Here is a 21354-nt window from a genome sequence, read left to right as displayed (position 1 = left end):
ATGAAGTTATTTTTATCAACAGATAATCTATTTTAAAAACATGAAACAATTTTATAAAATTCTTTTTACAAATATGATCTCTAAAAGATATTACATCAAAAATTTTCCTGTATCTTACGTTATTAGTTACATCGATTTCACCTCAAGAGATATTCCAGAAAAAAAATTAAAATCATATAAAACAAACGAGACATTTCAAATAATCAAGTTACTCCGTTTACTCCGATATAAGATTAAAATAATAATAATTATTATTATTATTCTTGCACCAGCCGACAAAACAATTAACACTCTAATAAAACAACTTACAGATGCTGCATACAATACAATATTCGCGTCGAACAGATGAAAATACAATGGCCCGAGAACGCCATTCGGGATACCGGTTTATGAAATCGGGATGATGACTGAAAGTAAATATGTGTTTGCTCGCGCGCGGCGGGACAAGAACAAAGCGAGCGGAGAGATCCCGTGGCGCTCACTGGAACGCTTTATCGGGCTCATCGGATCGCGGAACAAGCGCGAGAGCGTTCACGAACCAAGGTGTAATTAGAAAAACGAGCGGATTTATATTTTCAAGCAGCTATCATTAGCGGAACAGCTGTTAAAGGCGTGCATTTACTTATCGTTCTAACGCTCGCCCTCGTTCTAACGTTTCCACGGGACGTTTCGACCTTATCAATGGAATTATCTGCGAAATTATTTGCTCCTACACATTTCCGTTCTAAACAATTTTGCGAATAATTTTTTTCATCCGTTCGCAATCTTGATGATGATATCAAATTATATTCTCGGATGTCCATCGAATGCTGTACGAAAAGCTCGAATTTAAGGGATGGCCAGATTTCGTCGTTCTTATCTTATCTCTTGCGAAGTTTTGTTATTAATTGAATTATCATCTTTTAAATTGTATAATTTCGAATGACGAAGATTGGATAGATCGCGATCGAATGAAATAGAAAATATTATTAAAGAAAACGTAGGCTCGTATAATCGTAATTTTTGAGATTTAAATTTATTCTAATATGTTATTAGATATATTAACAAAAAACAAAGCAAGGAGAACCAGATGCAGAAATTGTTAGATTACATATTGCAATTATTTCGTCGATAATTCTCCTCACGATTGTCAACTTTGACATCGATCGAGATTAATAATAGTACACGATCAATTTTGATCGCTGTTGATCTAGTTTCGTTATGTACCACGTACAACCAATGTATAATTAGCGAACAAAGGATGTGGAACAGGCGTGTACGAAAAACCGCGTGTCCCAGAGCCGGTGAAAAGAAAGTGACCGACACCCGTATGATATCTCCGCTACCGTAAAAACAAGACCGTCGACAGGTTTTCGAAGCGAGTTACCGCTCGACCGACAAGTCGGACGAACAATGAAGAACGACGTGGCGGAAGACGCTGAGTCTTTTTCGAAACACCTTTTTGACGAAGGGAGATCGTGATTGGAATTTCATGCAAAAAATTGCGATTTTTAATTGCCATTTCTTTGTCTTTTTACAGTTTAAATAAAAAGATAAAAAGTAATGCACGTCAATGATTTTTGAATTCTTACAACATTCTCTGTTTACTGGGTATCGATGTTATCATCTTAATAAGTAGATTCGAAGATTGAACTTCTCTATTTTAACGAGGCTTTCTATACTTTGATATCTAAAATACTTTTTGAAATGATTATACTTAACTAATTTTTGAACTCTCCAAAATTAAATATTAGCTTTGGGAATAAATTTAAATTTGATGAATATCTAATTCTATCATTCGTATCTGAACTGTTACGACGAGAGTTATAGAAAATTCACGAAACACGAAAAATCGTAAGAAAAATCGGTCGACGGAGAACCCCTTCAAAGAACACGACAAAACGTCGTGGTAATCGACGAGCAAAAAGTCAATATGTGTGAGAATACAAACTGTTTGAAGAGTCCTCGATGGATTGTCCAGGATCTTTGCGAGCGTTAATAAAAGTCGTAAACACTTGGTCGCGAAATACACATTAAAAACATGTCGACGAGAGAGCCGCGAAAAGATATTGAAAACGACGAGGCGAGTACTTAATGGAGAGTTTAAAGAGCGAGCTTAAATTGCAGGTTGCGAGAAAACGGTCCTGTCGAGTGATTTATTGCCGCCGCCTTTGCATGGTTTTTGGGCTTTTATCGCCTTTTATTGGGCAGCCTTGCGAGTATTCAAGCGCCATCTACGCGAAGGCCGAGGCCATTCGAAGTTGCAAAGTTAAAAAAAGTGTTGTTTGCTATGTTAATTTTTAATTTTAACGTTATTCCCATGTTATTTTTTCCTTATCTCTTTTTCAATCAATAATAATTGTATGCAGATATTGTTTTCAATTTTGACACGAAATAATAAAATATATTTAAACAAAGAAATATTTTATGTGATAAATTCATCGCAAAATAAAGATTGATGAAGAAATAAATTTAATTGGATGAAATTCAATACATAGAACAGAAAAAAGATGATTAATGTATTGAATATTTCACGTAAATAAGTCGCTATAAAAAATCTTGAAATAATTTAACGAAGAATAATACCTCAGCACATTTTAATTTATGATCTTTCATTACAAAATTCTGTTTATAATAGACAGGATACTGAAAAACAACATTAGAAGAAAAATGACATTAACCTCATTTTTTTATAATTTTACTATCATTTCCCGGATAAATTAATATTAATTCTAATAATAAAGTATATAGATAATAAAATATTAACTCTTAACTGATTATAGAATCTTACTCTTTATATTTCTTGTCTATTATAATAATTTTAATGATGTTACGTTCTTATAATACTACAATTATCTTTGCAATAAGACACGAACAACGCTAATATTATATATCTATTGAAAATTTTTAAATTTAATAAACTAAATTAAATTTAATTTAATTTTAATCGTAATTGCAAAATTCCTTCGATAACATTTTATAACATTTTCCAAATACAATTGAATTGAAAAAAAAAAGAAAGACATTCGCAAAAAATTTGCATATAAATAATCGACGATCGATAAATAAGTTAAAAAGGAAGTGCTTTCTTTTTCTACCAGCGCGTTGCACCCGTGTAAATGCTCTTTTAGCATAATTAAGCACCGACATACGCGAAAGACATCGAAACTGGGTCTTGTCAAGGAAGTGGTTTATGTGTTGCACGTGCACCGGTGTAGCACCGTGTGCCGTACGTCCATTAATATACGTGCCTTATGAATACGATATCCCGACACACTAGAATTTCGAGGCTTGCCAAGGAAACCCGCGTAAGAGCGAAATTTCATGAGAAACTAACCCTTCATCTCGAACCAACGGATATTATAATATAATATATAATATATTATATATATATATTATTTTTAAAATGTTTTGTGATAGTTAATTAGACTTTTTATCTCTTTAAATATAAACATTTTGAATATAAACAGATTTTATAAATGAAGTATACATAATACAATAAAATATATGTATTATATATCTATTATTTATAGTTTAATTGCAGATATAATATTATATATAGATGATGTGGATGTTATATATGATGATTAAGTGGATATTATATATATATATAATATATATAAAATATATATATAAAATATATAATATATATATAATATATAATATATATAAAATATATATAAAATATAAAATTGTTATAGAATCATATAATATAAAACATTTTTCCTTTTTATTTTAATTACATATAATATAATAATTTTCAAGAATTCTATCAGATTATTTAAATATTATAGCCCAAAAGTTTTATATTTATTTTTAATATATATATATGTATAAAGATATATATTATATATAAAATAAAAAATAATGTAATTTTATTTTTATCTTTAATAAGATTATTAGAGAATTATTTCATTTTATATTTATGTCATAAAACTATTAATATAATAATACCTTAAACAATTATATAGATTAGATTATATAGATCTTTTAATTTGAAAATATCAAAATGGACTCGTACAAATTTATTAAATAATTCACAATGTAACGTTATTGTAAAATTAAGTTGAAACAGACTAAGAAATTAGAAATTATTTATTTATTTATGAAATTACTTATTAGTAAATCTAAAAGTAAATCTAAACTTTTGAGTAATAATATATACAATGGTGATTCATTGAATACAAATATATGTACAATATATATTATATGTACAAATCTTACTTACAATTAAGAGGTTAGTTATTTGACAGTGGAGCAGGATTTCAAACAAGAACGTTGCACGATCTGAAATAACGAATAAATGAAAATAAAACAAAGAAAAAGGAAAAAGAAATGAGGTTAGCAACACGGTCAACGTTCGTTGGAAATCGATTTCGAATGAAGAAACGAGAAATCCATCGGGATTTACCGTTAGCATCAAAGCGTAGGAGCACGTGTTCGCGGTGATCTTTGCAACGGGTTTGTGCACTTGCCGCGAAAAAGGAGGAAGGAAAGTGAAAGTATCGAGGGAAACCTTAACAATGTTTCCACGTTTACCGAGACTGTCAAGGTTGCCCGATCAACACTGAGACTCCGTTAGAATTTTATCTGTCAATCGTTCAGAGCGGATGCTTTTTCAAATCGTACCTATTTATCGGAATTGCAGATCGCGCGAAATTATTCATAAATGTAAATGGATACTTACAGAAATCGTGAGTCTATTGTGTTGCTCCTTATGAAAAGATCGATAACCTAGAAATCACTGCTTCGAAAAACTCAAGGAATGGTGTCACGTGTCTTTACGCGGGAATCGTATGATTCTGCGCAAGGACATAGAAAATAAAGTCTGCGCGCGCAGTACTATTGCTGCATATGGCACGCGATTCTATACGCGGGAATTTGTAATTCAAAAAAGAATATCGCGATGAGCGTATAAGATCGACAAGAATGTGTTTAAATGAAACTTTTATTAAAACGATTTATCAACGGTAATAAATGGATAATATTTTTGCGACAATTCCACATGCCACTATTCCAGTAATAATGGTGTAATTGCTGATAAGATAATGCGATTAAATATCTTTTTATGTGCTCACGGTTTTAATTGTGCGATTAATCTGACGATTTTGTAATAGCTTCTTGAAACTTGTCTTTTAAATATGCAATAAATGATATTTTTTTCTCTATTTAATAAAAATTATAAATTGTGAAATTAATTTTTTTTTATTAATAACAAAATTTATTTGCATTTAAAGAATAATAAAAAATATTATTCTGTATTAAACAAAATTAAGACATTATTAAAAATATTATTCTATATTTAATAAAATTTATTAAATTTATGATAAAAAAAATAATAAAAAAAGAGCAAATTGATTAAATATCAATTAAAAAAGATATTGTATTGTATATATATTACTAATCTCATTATCGTCATTTCAATTCTCTTTTATAAATTCTTCACCATCCCTGTAAAAATTCCTAATCTATTCGATTATATGTTACATATAGACAGTGCCAGTCAAAGCTATACCTGAAAATAAAGAAAAATAAGCGCTTCGATTCAAAGATGGTTCGTCCATTCGGGAATATCGATCGATCAAAGATGATCCCTGTACGGGATTTCTTGACAGCAAGAAAATCCGCATCTTCGTGGCCTTATATTGGCTGTTTGAAAAAAATATGGTTAGGCAGAGAGATCGATCGAGAATGATTCCTTAGTAAGCGCAATACCGTTCGTGCAGAAGTGGTCAGAAAAGTCGTTCCATCGAGGAAGTACGGCGAATCTCTCACGGATCTCGAGTTTGCTCATCTTTCGCCGGGATCGAAGCCTGCATCAAGAACTGCCAGACTTCGAGACGAGCGTCCGTGTGTCCATTCGCTTGTATCGGCGCGTGACGCAACCAGATTCTGCCCAAGGATCGAGTTTTGCGGATGCTACTGCCTAACGGTCGCCTGTGCACACGTTTACCGGGACCTCGGTTGCTTTCAGTGACGTCAATGCCAGTGAATGGAACCGCGACCCGAGGAACGATTTGCTTGGAAACATGGCCGATGGAGGCGCGACTTGTCGGTGGCTTTTGATTTATTGTGCATCGATTAGAAATGTTCGACGGATATTTCAGCGTTGAGTAATTCATGTATCATTAACGAGAGATAATTTATTTTATTGTTCTTGAAGAGAATTATCGCGTTTCTTTTTTTTTACCGCAGACGAAGTATATAGAAAAGATTTAACCGTTCGATGTTTTCTTTTTTTTTCTTGTTTCATGTACTATTTTATCATTCCAGTGTCATTCTCAGCGTTACCGATTCTGTTCAGAATAAGATTGCAACGTTAGTAATAATTGAAATTAAAATTAAACTTCAATAATTAAAAAATTATAAAAATATGTTTGTAAATCGTATCGTTATCGTAAATTAGTGTCTAAAAAATTCGCATCGGATATATATTATAAAATTGAGAATATAATATCCGTATTTATATTAAAGATTAACAATACACCTAGAAAAATGATGAAAATATGTTCAATTGACGCGCCAAGAATAAATGTAGAAAGCAGATAATTGAAGAAGTATAGAAATAGGATAAAAATTAGACAGGCAGCGCCATCTCTGGAGTCGCGAATAAAACATATATAGACAAGGAGAGCAAATAAAAGAAAGAGATAAAGATTAAATACATTAAAAATGGTACTGGTAGTGCCATCTCTTGGTGAATTTTAGAAATATTTGCTGAATTCATTAACAGATGGCACTAGATTTTAATTCTTGCTTTTCTTATCTTGCCGTTATAGAGGTACCTTTAATAATCGCGAGATGGCGTTGAAAGTCAATTCTTATTCTATCTATCTTTTTTTAATTATTTATTTTCCTTGTCTAAATTGTGTTTCATTTGCGGCACTCTAGAGATGGCGCTGATTTCATAATTTTTTAAATATCTCTATCCTTCTCCCACATTTACTCTCCTTGTCTATTTTTACTCTTGGCGCGTATCCATAAATGAAGTACGAAATATTAAATTGCACATACTTTCATCATTTCTTTTTTTTCACAACTACAATGTGTATTAATTTTTCATGCATAAAAGTAAAATATTTGTGAATAAAATATTTTCAATTTTAGTTTTCGTAGCATAAATATAAGCACAAATAAATTTTTATATTTATGATAAAAATATCAAAAATTTTGATATTCATTTTATAAAAATATACATTTTTTAAAAAATCTAAAAAAAATATAATATTTTGCATGAAGAAATAATATTCTTTTTCTCAAATCAATTAATAAATATTGATTATATACCATTTTTATTACATAATTTATATTAAAAATATAATATTGAAATTCATATTACAAAATAGAATTTCAGTTTTTATTAATAGTCCAGCATTGAACTATATACAAATATCAAACTTGCACAATATTGTAAGAGATAAATTATAATATTAGAACATATGTCGTTATATATTTTCGGCATAATCAATATTTTGTTCGTTCATAATGTTCAACATCCCTTAAAAAAATTCGAATACTCTATGTTACACATACAGTATAACAAATTTTAATTTCAATTACTCAATTCATTGCTCTCTTCAATAATTTAATTCCATTAAACGAAATCTCATGAAAATATTACATGCATTCGATCATAAATCTTTGTACAATATTTGTACAAAATCTCTGCTAACCCTTTGCAAATATCGATCCATCATATTTGTCATGAAAAAAAAAAAATTTAAGCATACGTTTATCACACACATCATCAAAATTCATTCCCTACACACATCTCAAAGATGTGAAAACGAGAAACAATGATCACATTGATTCGTTCAAATACCTCAAGCTGTCTCCGCAGTATTCTTTGGAGTACTGGGATTACGGTAAATGCCGGCGAACAAGATAGTACGCTTCGGTTTCTCATAGATAAAGTAGACGAACGGATGATTAGCGTTGAAGACTGTCGGTACCAACGGCCGTCCAGAACGGAACGTGTAAATGGCAGTGGCTGCAGTTGCAGTGGTCCCTTCCTCAGTGACTTCGATTCGCGCACGATGGACAGCAGCTCCAAGATGCACCGATTCTTCACCATCTTCGACGAAACCTTTAAGATTGGCCACGTCAGGTATTACCAACTCGCCCGCACCGATGGCATCGAGCAACGTCGTTATTTGAAGTTCCTTTTCGACCTCGAAACGCGGCAGGATGATCTCTACCGGTTGAGGGAGTGAATCAGAAGTTAAAAGATCGCGAATCTCCGTGTATCCTGCTTCCGTGGAAAGACGTTCGATCAGATGGTAAATGCTGTCTCGTTCCCCGTTTTGCATAGAATCATTGGAAATTTTTGTAACGAATGGCGGAAGGAGGATAAACATGGAGATTTCGTTCCCTTTGTAAGGTAGTTCCAATACGTGTGCGCCAAGTATTTCGGAGATAACTACGAAAAAAGTATTCGATCAAATTATTTGGTTTTTTTATTATTAATAAATTGTTAATAAATGTTTAACTTACCATGGTTGAAATTTCCCTGCTGCCTCATGTATTTAACCATTGAATGTTGGGATTTGGAAGAATAAAATATGTCTTTCTTAGAATTGGTAGGATTGAAACGACTTTTCCAAAGACCTTTGAAGTATACCGCGTTAGCCAATACCAGATCAGTGTCTGTTGTGATACTATTAGGGGGAAGAAGATCCTGAATGTGACCTTTAGTCATATTGCTGACCCAATTGTTAATTTGATCACGGACAGCATTTGGATTTGTCTTGAAATCGATCTTTTCCAATTGATTGCCAAATAGACTTAATATACATTCCCGTACTTTTTTCTTGTCTGATATCCATAATCGATTCGCTGAGTTAAATTCGTAATTAGATGATACATCATTCTGTATAAAAAAAAAACGAAATTAGTTTAATGATCCATTCATTATTATAATGCTAAATTCAATTTTATAATTATAAAATTCGACACAAATTTTTTTAACTTAAATGTAATTATAAAAAGTCATCTTTATATTATATTTTGCAAATTAATAAACATTTGCAATTTCCAACCTCACAAGCCACATTACTGTACGATAATTCATAATTTAACCAGGATAAATATTTATAAATATTTATATCTTATGAAATTATTTTATCAATGAAAATGAAACAAAAATTATTATTTATAATTACAATTATCTTGAAGAATTCTTGTGAAATTATATAGCTTTTAAGAAATATAAAAACTTGAAAGAAAATATATAAAATATATATAATATATATAACTGCAAACAAATATGAGAATTATATAACTAATCAAACATATTCAACTGTTACATAATTCCAATTGTGTCCACCAATAAAACAAATGTTATTCATTCATCACATGTACCGATTCCTTAAAGAATTTAACGAAACTTCAAGGTTAAAACCTTGAAGAAAGGTTTCCTTCTGCATAAATTAAAAGAAATTTTTACCTATTAAAAGTAAAGTTAAACACTCGATTGCCAATAAATAATATCAATAATATCATTTTACAAATTGCAAGTTGCAAAATATCTCTTTTAAAATTTCGAAAAAAAAACATTTTATCAATTCTAAAAATTATGTTCAAAACTAGTCGGCTGTCACAATATTAATAAATGAGCTTCAATCGAAAAAATTTTTACACGCCATAATTTTTTTGTTACGATTCATAAAATCAATATTCTATGAATATTATATTGGATAACATTTTGTATATCCAATATTATTAATTCAATTGAACAAAAGGGACCAGATGTTGCACGATTATGTGGCTCGCCTTGGAATACTTGCAAACTTAAACAATAATGATGTAATCGCTCCACTTTGAGTCTTCTCACCTGACCGTTGATTTGTTGTTTAAGGGTATTCTCGAAGGAATAATATCGTTGTACATCAACTTTGGATATATCAGCAGGCAGCTGCAAAGCTCTCTTCAAGGCTTCCTCGGTGGTACCTCGAGAACCGAAATACGCCAAGGTCACAGCCTGATGAATACTATAAGGACTGTAAATTATATTGTCTTGAGATTCGAATAAAGATATCTTTTTAAGAGTCTCAAGAGCGAAACGAAATTTCGAATCGATTATAGCTTTCTTCGAACCAGCGCTCATCACCGAAGGACTATCGTTTCCAGTTAGACATTGCGCTGATATGCCTCTTAACACCAATAGTACCGATAACACCGATATTATCTGAAAGAAAAATGAATAAATATTGAAAAAAAATTCATAAGTTTGGGAAAATTAAATTATTGAATGAGAAGATTACAAGATTTTTAGAAAAGATTCTTTAAAGATTTATATTATTTTGTAACAGACTAAGAAAAAAAATTTTCAAATATTTAAAAAAAAAAGTATTATAAAGTATTATCAAGAAATGTTTAAATTTTAAGAATAAAAGAATTTTCTTCTCCGGATAAAATAAAACATGCGTAATTTGAAGAATAGAAATAGATTTACATAAATTACGCAAAGCTGAGTTTACACTTTAAAAATGTCTGACGACGTTCGTATAATTTCCGTATAATTTCCGTATTGTTACGAAATTTCTCTAGATATTATTCTATTATTATCTCACAATTATCACAATTTATCATTATGATATAATTATAACTTTATTGTATATTAACATGTTACAGAAAAGTTTTAAAAGCAAAGTGTACAAATGTTAAAAAATAAGTTTTATAATTAACATATTTATCTATCTTGAATAACAGAAAAAAATAACGAAATTATAGTTCAACTTGAAAATTTTAACTTGAATAAGAATAATTATTTAAAATATTTAATATTTAACAAAATTAAAACTTACACATCATTTGAATATTTTTAACTTATCCAAATTATGTTAAAGATATTCAAAAGATATTCAATTTTTTATGACATCAAAGAGAAATTATAATCTTATAATTAGAAATTTCGCAAATTCTTTTTATTTTTTTGGATAATACTGTACTCCTCACTTTTAAGTATAATTTATGTTATAGAGATCGTATTATATTCGAGGTCAATGTGATATTGATAAATAAATTATTATGCACGACATCTATATCTACATTTTTGTGCCAAAAAAAAAAAGTTTCGTGTAGGAGTCACGCTCTGGTTATTCACAACAATTAAAGTAGATCAAACATATTCAGGACATAATTAATTTTTTTTAATTATAGTTATAAAATAGTTAGATAGTTATAAAATAATAAAATTGTTATTTATTATTCATAAAAATACTAAAATTTATTATTATTTCTATTATATTATAAAACTTATATTTATGATATTTATATATAATTTGTTATAATGAAATATTTGATATTAAAAGTTACTTAGAATATTTTATTTTTAAATTATTTTTTTTTATTAATAATTTTTAAAATATATCTAATAAAAGGATATTTAGTAAAAAATATAACATTATTCCATTAATACTATTCACAGAAAATAATTATAATAAAAAATTATCAAATATCATATATTTAATAAAATTGTATAAATTTATTTAATTTTTCTATGTTCATAAATAAATAATAAAACAAATTTTTTATTAAATTAATTATTGTATAAATTATTATATTCGATTACACATTCAAATACACTGTTTTTCGCTAAAACATTAATAATCAGTTATTACGTCTATAAACAATCAATCAAAAAGAAACATTTTCTTTAACTTATCATAAATTGACGCATAATATTCATGATTTAATATTATGCATATTTCAAGATAAAAAAATAAAAATATCAATTATACATAAAAGTTTAAAATAACTAACTAATCTAAACTATATATAAGTAAAATAATCAACTTAACTACGTTTAATATTAAAATTATTAAACATGGCTATAAAAATACTTTCACCGTCATGATCTTCTCCTAAAAAAATTCAACAGTTTTTCAGAAAACTCAAAAACTCAAAATAGAAAATGTATTTTTGTATTTTAATTAACACAATCAATTTCAAAACGAGAACATAGAAGAAATATCGAAGATTTATATGTAGATTCACAAAGCGTAATCGTAAAATTAATGAAAATTATACGATTTGAAACGAACGAGAGGCAAATAACGAGACGAGTGAAAGCGAGCAAACCGTGACGTCATAGAGTCCGACTTTCTTGGCTGAAATTAACGTATGACGAGTTCTCATATGACGAAAACGAGAGAAACTATACCACGCCTCTCTATTGTTTCTTATACTATTGCCTCAAACACATAAGAAATTCACAATTATTCTTCAGTGTATTATGCAAATACTAATATATAAGAGTTTATATAATTTCATAATTTTTTCACTTCCTTTGACAACCTTTAATTTCACTCCTTTTTGCTCACTTCATTTTCTCTGGACGAAACACTTGTTGATTTATGAGAATAGTATTGGGAATCTCTTCTTTTAAACTTAAATCTTAATTTTCAATACGTATAATCTTTTTTGTATTCAATCTTCACTTGTACATCTTGCCAATTTCTTTCTTTCCAGTTTCTTTTTTCGTAATTTTAACAATATTAAGATTTACAAAGATCGATGCGGAGAATCCCGCAATGCCAACAGAAACAATGAGCGAATGACAAGTGAATTCTTCGATCATGTACGTGTCCAACTTAATAAATAAAACACGTATACAGCTGTAATCAACTATTGACTGATACTAATTGTATACAAAGTCGAATTAAAATCGAATTACCTTCTATGATAAATGATGAAAAATAATGTATGACATTCTTTATAAACATTGCAATTCAAAAATAATAAAAGAATTTCTATTAAAGTTTTTTATTCCAGCATAATAAAAATCGTTGAAAAGACTAGATAAAAACATGTCCTTCATGGTCTAAGGAACGCTTATCGTGAAACAAAGCATCGTGCATTTTTATAAAAAACATTTAGGAACGTGAGAAAATTTATAGAGAAATATGTATATATGAAAAAATTATTTGACCGAAGAAAAATAATTTAAATAATAATCGTTTGAATATTGTAAAAACAACGAAATGAAAAAACGTGAAAAATATATATAAAAAAAGATAAGTTATCGCTGGTTGAACTTTTCAGTACTGAGAAAGCAATGGTCATCTATGGAATCTTTGTTGATGAAGAATCTAGTACTTGGAATTGAAGAAATTATATTGAATTTTTTATTTACGAAATTGAAATCATAATAACATCACAATATGATCGTGTATTATATAACATGATCATATATATAAATATAATACTCTAAAAAAATAATATTTAACAATGAAATAACAATCAATATACAATCAATAATAATAATCAATCCGTATAATTAATCTAATTATAATAAGTATTATTTGATTACTATTTTAAGTTTAAAGTCTAAATACAACGTATTAAAACGTATAGTTAAAATAAGCTAGAAACATCTACTAAAAAGAACATCCTATCAAATTAAAACAATTTTAATTAAATCTCCAAGATATCAGTTGCAATTTTAAATATCATACGACATATCTTCGAAGTTATTTACAAACTCCATCTCCTCTCCAAAACGTATACAAAGGAAATCTTAATTAATGAATAAAACTGCGATCAATTTTTACTAATTCTAATCATACTAATTAATCAAAGGATCACCACTCACCGATTTAAAAAATATTTCTCGGGTTTGCATGCTCCTTCTCTGTTTCTGAAGTTGATCGGACACGAAATAACATCCGATAGTCCCTCGCTACGAAATTGAACTGAGTGTACAGGAAGAAAAAGCAGTGGCGGCGAGATGCTCGCGGGTAACTGGCTTCTTAGCTGCATCCCCACCACTGTCATATTTATTCATCGGAAACGAATCCTTTCCATCGATACGCTCGTCCAACCAAGCCAACACGACTCGTTACTTTTATGTTGGAAATGCCCGGTTATAATAGTTTTATTGTCAGGAAATCCCAACTACACCCAGGAGGGGAGAGAAACACGTGTCATATTGGAAATCATTGATAGAATTCACCGAGTGCTACTGAACGTAAAATTCTTAATATATTCGGTGTAAGCAAATGAATGTTGATTGAATATTCAGTTATATATTATGATATAGATTAACATTCGATTAATTTCGTTAAATGATCTAATAAATTTGTTCAAGACAAAATATAACAAACTATGCTGTTTTTAACTATGTGTTTTTAACTTGTTTTCTCTTATAAGAAAAGTAGGTGATTTTTAATTTTTAAGCAGAGATGGATATTTACGTATAATCTGTATAATCTCATTCAAATTACGTATGCTTGAAGTTAACACTTAAACAACGCATAATGAGATAAACGAATGATTAAATATCGATTTCTAAAATATTTCGCGTTTGAAATAATTTTAAAAGAAAATTTTATTATAAAGTAATAGATTTTTTTAGTATTTTTTTTTCTTTTATTTGTTTTATTATGAAATATATAAATTATATTGTTATATTCGAAGATAAATATAAATGAAATAATTAAAGTAAAAAAAGTATAAAGTGAAATAAGATGAATTTATTAAAAACCATGAATGAATCCTTGAAACGAGTTGCGAATAAATTGAAATAATTGTTTTTGAAGAATGACATACATTACATTTTGACAATAATAAAATAGACTATTGTTTAAAAGATTAAGAAAATTACAATTTGACCATGAATGAAATAAGCAAGGATTATAAGAATTTCTTACTTCTCTGATTCAATTTAATTCTAAATATGGATATTTTTATATACCAATGTTTATTTTATTTTTTAGAAATCTGTTAAAATTATTTTATAGTATTATATTATATTACATATTAATGCTTTATATAATGATTGATCAAATAGATTGTATAAATGACATGTATAAATTGCATGAGATCTTTATAAATCTTACTTTGAAAATGATCTTATTTTACAAAATAATCTTTTTTCCATTAAATATTTATTTCTTTTTAATTTCACGAGATTTCAATACAATTCTATTCAATAAAAGTATATGATTCTTTACTAGAATACTATAGAATGCATCATATATTGTAAGAAATTAACTGATAACAAAAAAATCAAAATCTACTTACTTTCTCAATGGTTTGTATATGATGATATGAACATATGAATCATGAAGATCTTTTGCAGAATTTCGTCTGCAAATAGATGACTATATACAATATATCATTGATTTATTTTTTAAATTTAAAATTGAAGAAAAAAATTCTTCAAAGAATTTTTCATAAAATATTATCAATATAAGTTTTATTTTTAGTATGTAAAAATAATATTGTTTAACTATGTATTTATGTAATTTTTTGGTCAACTCTAAAACCATCGTTCATTCACAGTATCTAATGATATCTTGTGCACACATTATTTGTCATTATTTGAAGACTATTAGTAATTGTAGTAAGAAAAAGTTGAATCAAATAGATATATATGTCAAACTAAATTCAAACAATATCACAATTTTTTTATGATAAGAAGTCTGCACTGCATTCTGAAAAAATTAAATACTATAAAATTACTCTCAGTTACTATTTTAATTAAAAAAAAAAAATCAAATTCTTCTTTAATTATTGAGAAAATACTTTATAATAAATATATTTCGGTTATCCTATATTTTTATTTTTATTTTTATTTTTTTTTTATATTATTATACATTTATACATTTGGAATAATAAATTTTATCAAAGATTACATTATTATTTTAGAGTTTAATATATTTTGCAATTGAAGTAATATTATTAGTACAATTTTTTCAGATTTGCATAATAACTTATCAATTAATAATATTAATTACTTGTTGATAAATTATGCAAAAGAGCTTTAATTGTTGAAATTTAATTGTTGAATCTCAAGAGCTTGTCAAATTGCTTATCAAATTGAATCGTTCGAGGTATGATCCAGAAACGAATCATAGACAAAGATTATATTCTCAAAGAATTAATGAATTTTCTCTCTCAAATTTTCTTTTTCCTTTTGAAATTTATTTGACGTCAAGAAATGAAATTAGCTTCGTTTCACACTTCGTTGGCCAATAGCCAGAGAAAGCGAATCGAAAGGAGTTATTTTCTTCGCGAATCCTCAAGAATAATTACCAGGTCAAAATTATTAAAAGTTCAAATGATGACACAATAAGAGCAATTAAGAGATCTATCTTGAGTCTAGTCAGATTTAATTAAATGATTCTAACTCATGATATAATCTTGCATAATTTTTATAATTTTCTCTTTAAAAGACTTCTATATTTGGAGCAGAATTTTTATTGTTTAAATTTTTTTAAATTTTTATTGTATCCTTTTCTCTTAATAAACTTTATAAACTATAATATAATTATAATTTAAACTTAGTATAAACTATATGATAAACTATATTTTATTATTATTATTGTATGAAAGACAATGAATCTTGAAATTGCAATCTTTTATAGAAATAATAAAATATTTTAATCATGATATTTCATCTGCTATTGCGGAAAAAGTTTTTTTGATATTTATGAATCACTTTGTGAGAAACTTAATTATGAACAGATGTTAATGAAAAATCTGGAAATTCCAATTTACAACGTTTTCCTTTTATAATTAATTAATTAATCGTAACGCATTAAAAAATATATTTCATTATCATATTAATAATAACATAGTATTATATAATAGAAAATTTATTTTATATTATATAATTCTTATTTTTTTCAAAAACATTAATGATAAAGTTCCTTTTGTTATTAAGATATTATGTAAAACAATATTAATTTAATTGTAGCTTCGTGTGATGGCGCTATATCTCTTCTGCCTGTAATGTAGCGCCATCATAAATTGTGCTATATCGATATAAGATGCAATCGTTAATGTTAACCCTCTTACCTACATACAGGCGTTCTTAGTATAAAATTAAATTGTTTATAATTTGAAGAATAAATTTTATTTAATATGTATATATATATATATATATATATATTAATCATGCATTAATTGATATGATGCGTAATTAACTATTCTAGAACTTTAACGTAAGATGAATAAGATGACGCAAATCGGAAAATAAAATAAATAACATAATCTCTTTGATATCATACATCTTTCTGAAACATTTCTATATTTTTTGTATATCTTGTATATCTTTTTTGAGATATTTATTCTAAGAAAGATAAATATTATATTGAAACATATGTAAATTTAATGTTTAAATTATTAAAAATATATGATACGTTTCTGAATATATTTTATTTTATAGTTTCTGTAAAAAAAAGAATTAAAAATCTGTCGATTATATCGCGCTTATCAAGCATTAATATGATACATGCTATCGTTCATATCGCTCTAATATCCATTTCATTGTTCGCATATCATGTAAGAATCAATACAATTATCAATGTCATTTGCTATATATAATACAAAGCTAATGTTATAAATGCCATGTCATAAAAAACCTAGATATGATAACATCAACTTGATATTTCATGATTAACGTTTCAAATATGATATTATCACCTTTCGTTAAATTATTTTAAATAAATGTTATTTTACTTAAATATATATAATAATATTAAATATATTTTTATTTAAATAAATAATATTTAATTATATCTTTTTTTAGAGAAAACTTGTTACTTAATTTATTACACAATAATCCTATATTTAAGATATTATATATTATATATTCTGTGCACATAAAATATAATTTTACATTAAAATAAAATATATTTAAATTAAATTTAAACTAGAAATCATTTATAAAAAAAAAATTATCTGTAAATTTCTCGTAAACATATTCGTCGATTCTTTCTTCTTGCTCCTTTAACTTAAATTCAATGAAATTTTTATTCAATTATAATACAAGTTGTATGTTCTTAATTCTTAATTTTCAATAAAGATATAGTGTCACTTCTCTTTCATATTTATATATTGCACTCAGATATTATGACAAACATAAATACATACGTATAAAAAATATTGAGAAATCCCAAAAATTATTTTAATCTATATTTATACAATCAATTGTATTTTTTTCTATAAATATATTCTATAGATTTCTTTACAATCTATAATCATTTCTCTTTGTTAATCTTATTAATATTTATTGTTGATGATCGTAAATTTTCTGTTTATTAATGTCTTTATTATTTTTCCAGCACTATGGCTTTACTAAATTGCATAATTTTATATTTGTTACAAGATAAGTAACGTTTAATTAAAGCATAAAACTTTATAAAATCTATAGCAAGAAGATAAATAAGAAAAATTATAAATTAAGAAAAAGATTAAATTTCATAATGTTTTGATTTGAAACAAAAAAAATCACGTTTATCGAGAATATAAATATAATTTACGAAATTACTTATAGAATGAACAAAAGAAAATAATAACAAACATCATGAAAAAACAAGTGTCTGAATTAATTAAAGTTAATTGACATGTGATTTAAAAATGCAATGAAAAAATATTTTATTTTTTTCATTATGTTTAATTATTATATTTGTATCGTAATATATATAATATTATGTAATAATATATATGTAATAACTTTATTAATTATTAAACAAGATAATAATATTTACCTAACGATAATTGTCTTTTAATAATTGTCTAACAATTTATCATGCTTATGCATAAATATACATACATATTCATAGAAAATAATGTTTTTTGTAAACAGTCAATATTATATATCATTTATTATTTATTGTATTATCAATTACTAAAAAAATTCTTATTTTTTTTCATTTAAATGCAACGATTTTTAAATTTTGACCCATAAAGATCCAAGAATTAAATTTAATGATCTAAGTAATTTTTTAAGCAAAAATTTAATTTGTTATTTAATTTATTTTTATGAAAAATGCAATTAATTCAATTAATCTTTTATTAAAATCAATTACCAATATTTCTATTTCTTGTTTCTATATAAAAATATATCTTTATAAAGAATAAACATTTTACATACTTATTCTGTTAGCAAGAATACAAAGTTAAGAATTAGTTAAAATATTATAAAAATTGTTCGAATCTCGTTATATAAACATTTTATCCACCAAATTTTTTAAATAACACAACTTTGATTTAATTAAATTAATTTAAAAAAAAATTTCCAAATTTGTATAATGTAATAGAATATTGTAAACAAAAATTCCGAATTTAATTGATAATAAAATATTTATTTAATCAAAAATAGAGATTATCTTAATACCATTAAGTTCAATGAAATTATAGTAATTATAATTTTCTACCAATAAAAGTTTCTCTTTACTTCCTTAGCAATTACGTTGATATTTATTACGAAATTGCTGATTCAATATTATATACAAATAATCGATAATAATCAAAAATATGTAACTTCGTTACGTAGTTTAAATAAAAACTAATAATTAGTAACCTAGATATTTTAAATAACATTTTAAATAATCTTATTAAAATTTAACTAAATATATTATTATTTAATGCAATGTTTCTTATACATCATGTACAAATATTTTTCAAGAATTCTATCTTTCCATGCTAAAACATACAATTTTCATCACATGTGTGATATTTATATTTTTCAAATCTGTCAAAAACTATAATCATCTGAAAAAATTACAAGTTAACTTTATGATTTTTTAATAATTAAAAATTAATAATAAATTAATAATTAAAAATTAATTAACAATTTGTTAAAATGTAATCTAAATTAATTCTTTATTTCAGAATAAGGAAGATTCTACTGAGACGACGCTTCCTCCGGATATGGAACTTATGGAAGTACCTACCAACAATAGAAGCTCATTGAATATGTTAGAGAATATTACAAATAAAATTTGGAAAATCTTGCCTGTGATCAATATACCTCAAAGTTGGGTCCTTACATATTGTATGAAACATACTGAGATTACTGAGGATGTTGAAAAAGCAACTATGCAATGCCAATATGATGGTACTGATTGGGACTGCACATTTATCGAATTGGTAAAAATCAATATTCGTGAATGCAATATTCCTAATTTATAAATAGACTTCAGATTTTTATGCAAATTCATATTTTAAAAAATATGATTTGAAGAAATAGAATTCAAGTACTTGTTTCATTTTCTAAATATAAAAAGAATTCTTTATTTCGAATATTTTATATATTTTATGAGTATTTTCTTATTTATTAATGAATATTTTATTATTTATTAAATACTTATTATTTCATAAAACTTGGATTCATTTATTCAAAATAGATCTTATGAGTTTTTCAAAAATAAATAACAAATTTTTGTTTCTCTTATTAAAAAAATTATTGAATAAAAAAGTCAATATTATTGTTAATATATTTATTTTTTTATAAAAATGTTTAAACTTATGAAAAAAATATTTTTATATAATCGATATATAAATAATCTTTTTATTAATTGAAAATAAATTCAATAAATAATCTTTTTTACAGGGTGGAGGACGAGATGATTATAATATGGGAAAAATTGTCTCTTTATTTCAAACTCTTTCGAATCGTGAATTAAGATTAAAAATGCTTCATGCAGCCGAAATTTGTGGCAAATTATGGCAAAAGTATAAACAATTTCAGGATAATAGATTAATTCAAATGCGATTGAATATTGATGTGAGTCGATCAATAACTTAAATTAATTTTTTTTAAAAATGTACAACTTTCTATGATGTTTTTTTTATCGAAGATAAAGAATAGAGAAAAAAGATCAAAAAAAAATAAAGATTTGGCAGATTCGAAAATAACACAGAAGAATTTAAAGAAAAAAATGGAAAAGATACATGATGAGGAAATAAAGAAAAAAAGACGAGCAATTAAAAAAGTGCAAGCTATTCGACAAAAATTAACGAACGAGATTACAGAACTTGAAAATAAAAGTATAAATAGTAAAAAAATAATATAATAAATAATATTATTATTTAATAATATAATAATTAATATAATAAATAAATAATAATAATATAATAATTATAATAGAATCTAATGTAAATTACAAAAAATTTATTCAATAATAATTGAATATATATATATATATATATATAATGATAATAATATCATTATTTTTGATATTACAATTTATTATTAATTAATTAATTTTTAAATTTCTTATACTTAAAAATTTTAAATAAAATTTAAAATTCATATTAAATTATTTTTATACTTAATAATTTCCAATATCAGATATATAAAAAAAAATAAAATAATTTTAATCAGAAATATTAAAAAAATTTCTATGTAATTATTATATAAAAATCGATTTTCTAGAATCGTTAAATCCAGAAGAAGAATCCAAACTTAATCGATTACGTTTAACAATGGTGAAAAATCCTCACATCAATAATTTAGAAGAATATCCTCTAGCAGGAGATCGAACGGAATTATCTTGTCTTCAAGAAATAGGATCATGTTTAACGCAACAAGTTACAAAAGCTTGCGAATCTATCGTTCTCGATGCAATTAAAAAATTAATG

At 26.0% G+C, this 21354-nt stretch overlaps 2 protein-coding genes and 1 long non-coding RNA gene across 3 annotated transcripts in view; 1 reads left to right on the top strand and 2 right to left on the bottom strand.

The window, feature by feature from the left end:
* Positions 1-4650, bottom strand: part of LOC107993041 (uncharacterized) — a 51646-nt gene extending 46996 nt beyond the window's left edge. The window contains exons 1-2 of the long non-coding RNA XR_009831580.1: positions 4391-4650; positions 4208-4266 (exon numbers count right to left, since the gene is read on the bottom strand). This is a non-coding gene — a long non-coding RNA (uncharacterized LOC107993041). The remainder of the gene's footprint in view (positions 1-4207; positions 4267-4390) is intronic.
* A 2604-nt stretch (positions 4651-7254) lies between these two features.
* On the bottom strand, positions 7255-13870 carry LOC107993022 (serine protease inhibitor 88Ea). The gene is made up of 4 exons (XM_017049192.3): positions 13574-13870; positions 9812-10165; positions 8473-8848; positions 7255-8398 (listed from the first exon to the last, which is right to left on the bottom strand). Exons 1-4 carry the CDS (start codon positions 13601-13603, stop codon positions 7803-7805), a joined length of 1356 nt encoding a protein of 451 aa, XP_016904681.2. The 5' UTR covers positions 13604-13870; the 3' UTR covers positions 7255-7802.
* LOC133666847 (uncharacterized) lies at positions 13840-20773 on the top strand. Its single transcript, XM_062080896.1, has 3 exons — positions 13840-13971; positions 19603-19860; positions 20324-20773. Exons 2-3 carry the CDS (start codon positions 19642-19644, stop codon positions 20516-20518), a joined length of 414 nt encoding a protein of 137 aa, XP_061936880.1. The 5' UTR covers positions 13840-13971; positions 19603-19641; the 3' UTR covers positions 20519-20773.
* The last annotated feature ends 581 nt before the right edge of the window (positions 20774-21354 follow it).

This window comes from Apis cerana, linkage group LG10, assembly GCF_029169275.1.
Source record: "Apis cerana isolate GH-2021 linkage group LG10, AcerK_1.0, whole genome shotgun sequence".
In the NCBI taxonomy this organism is placed as follows: domain Eukaryota; kingdom Metazoa; phylum Arthropoda; class Insecta; order Hymenoptera; family Apidae; genus Apis; species Apis cerana.
The sequence above is the reverse complement of the archived record's forward strand: the minus strand, read 5'-3'. Positions and strand labels throughout refer to the sequence as shown.

Excerpts from the sequence above, each read along its gene's own strand:
- LOC107993022 (XM_017049192.3), bottom strand. The coding sequence starts at position 13,603 with ATGCAAACCCGAGAAATATTTTTTAAATCG. Across the intron at positions 8,849-9,811 it reads AACAACAAATCAACGGTCAG|AATGATGTATCATCTAATTA; the intron begins GTGAGAAGACTC and ends TTTTTTATACAG. Across the intron at positions 8,399-8,472 it reads GCAGGGAAATTTCAACCATG|TTATCTCCGAAATACTTGGC; the intron begins GTAAGTTAAACA and ends CTTTTTTCGTAG.
- LOC133666847 (XM_062080896.1), top strand. The coding sequence starts at position 19,642 with ATGGAACTTATGGAAGTACCTACCAACAATAGAAGCTCATTGAATATG. Across the intron at positions 19,861-20,323 it reads ACTGCACATTTATCGAATTG|GGTGGAGGACGAGATGATTA; the intron begins GTAAAAATCAAT and ends TCTTTTTTACAG.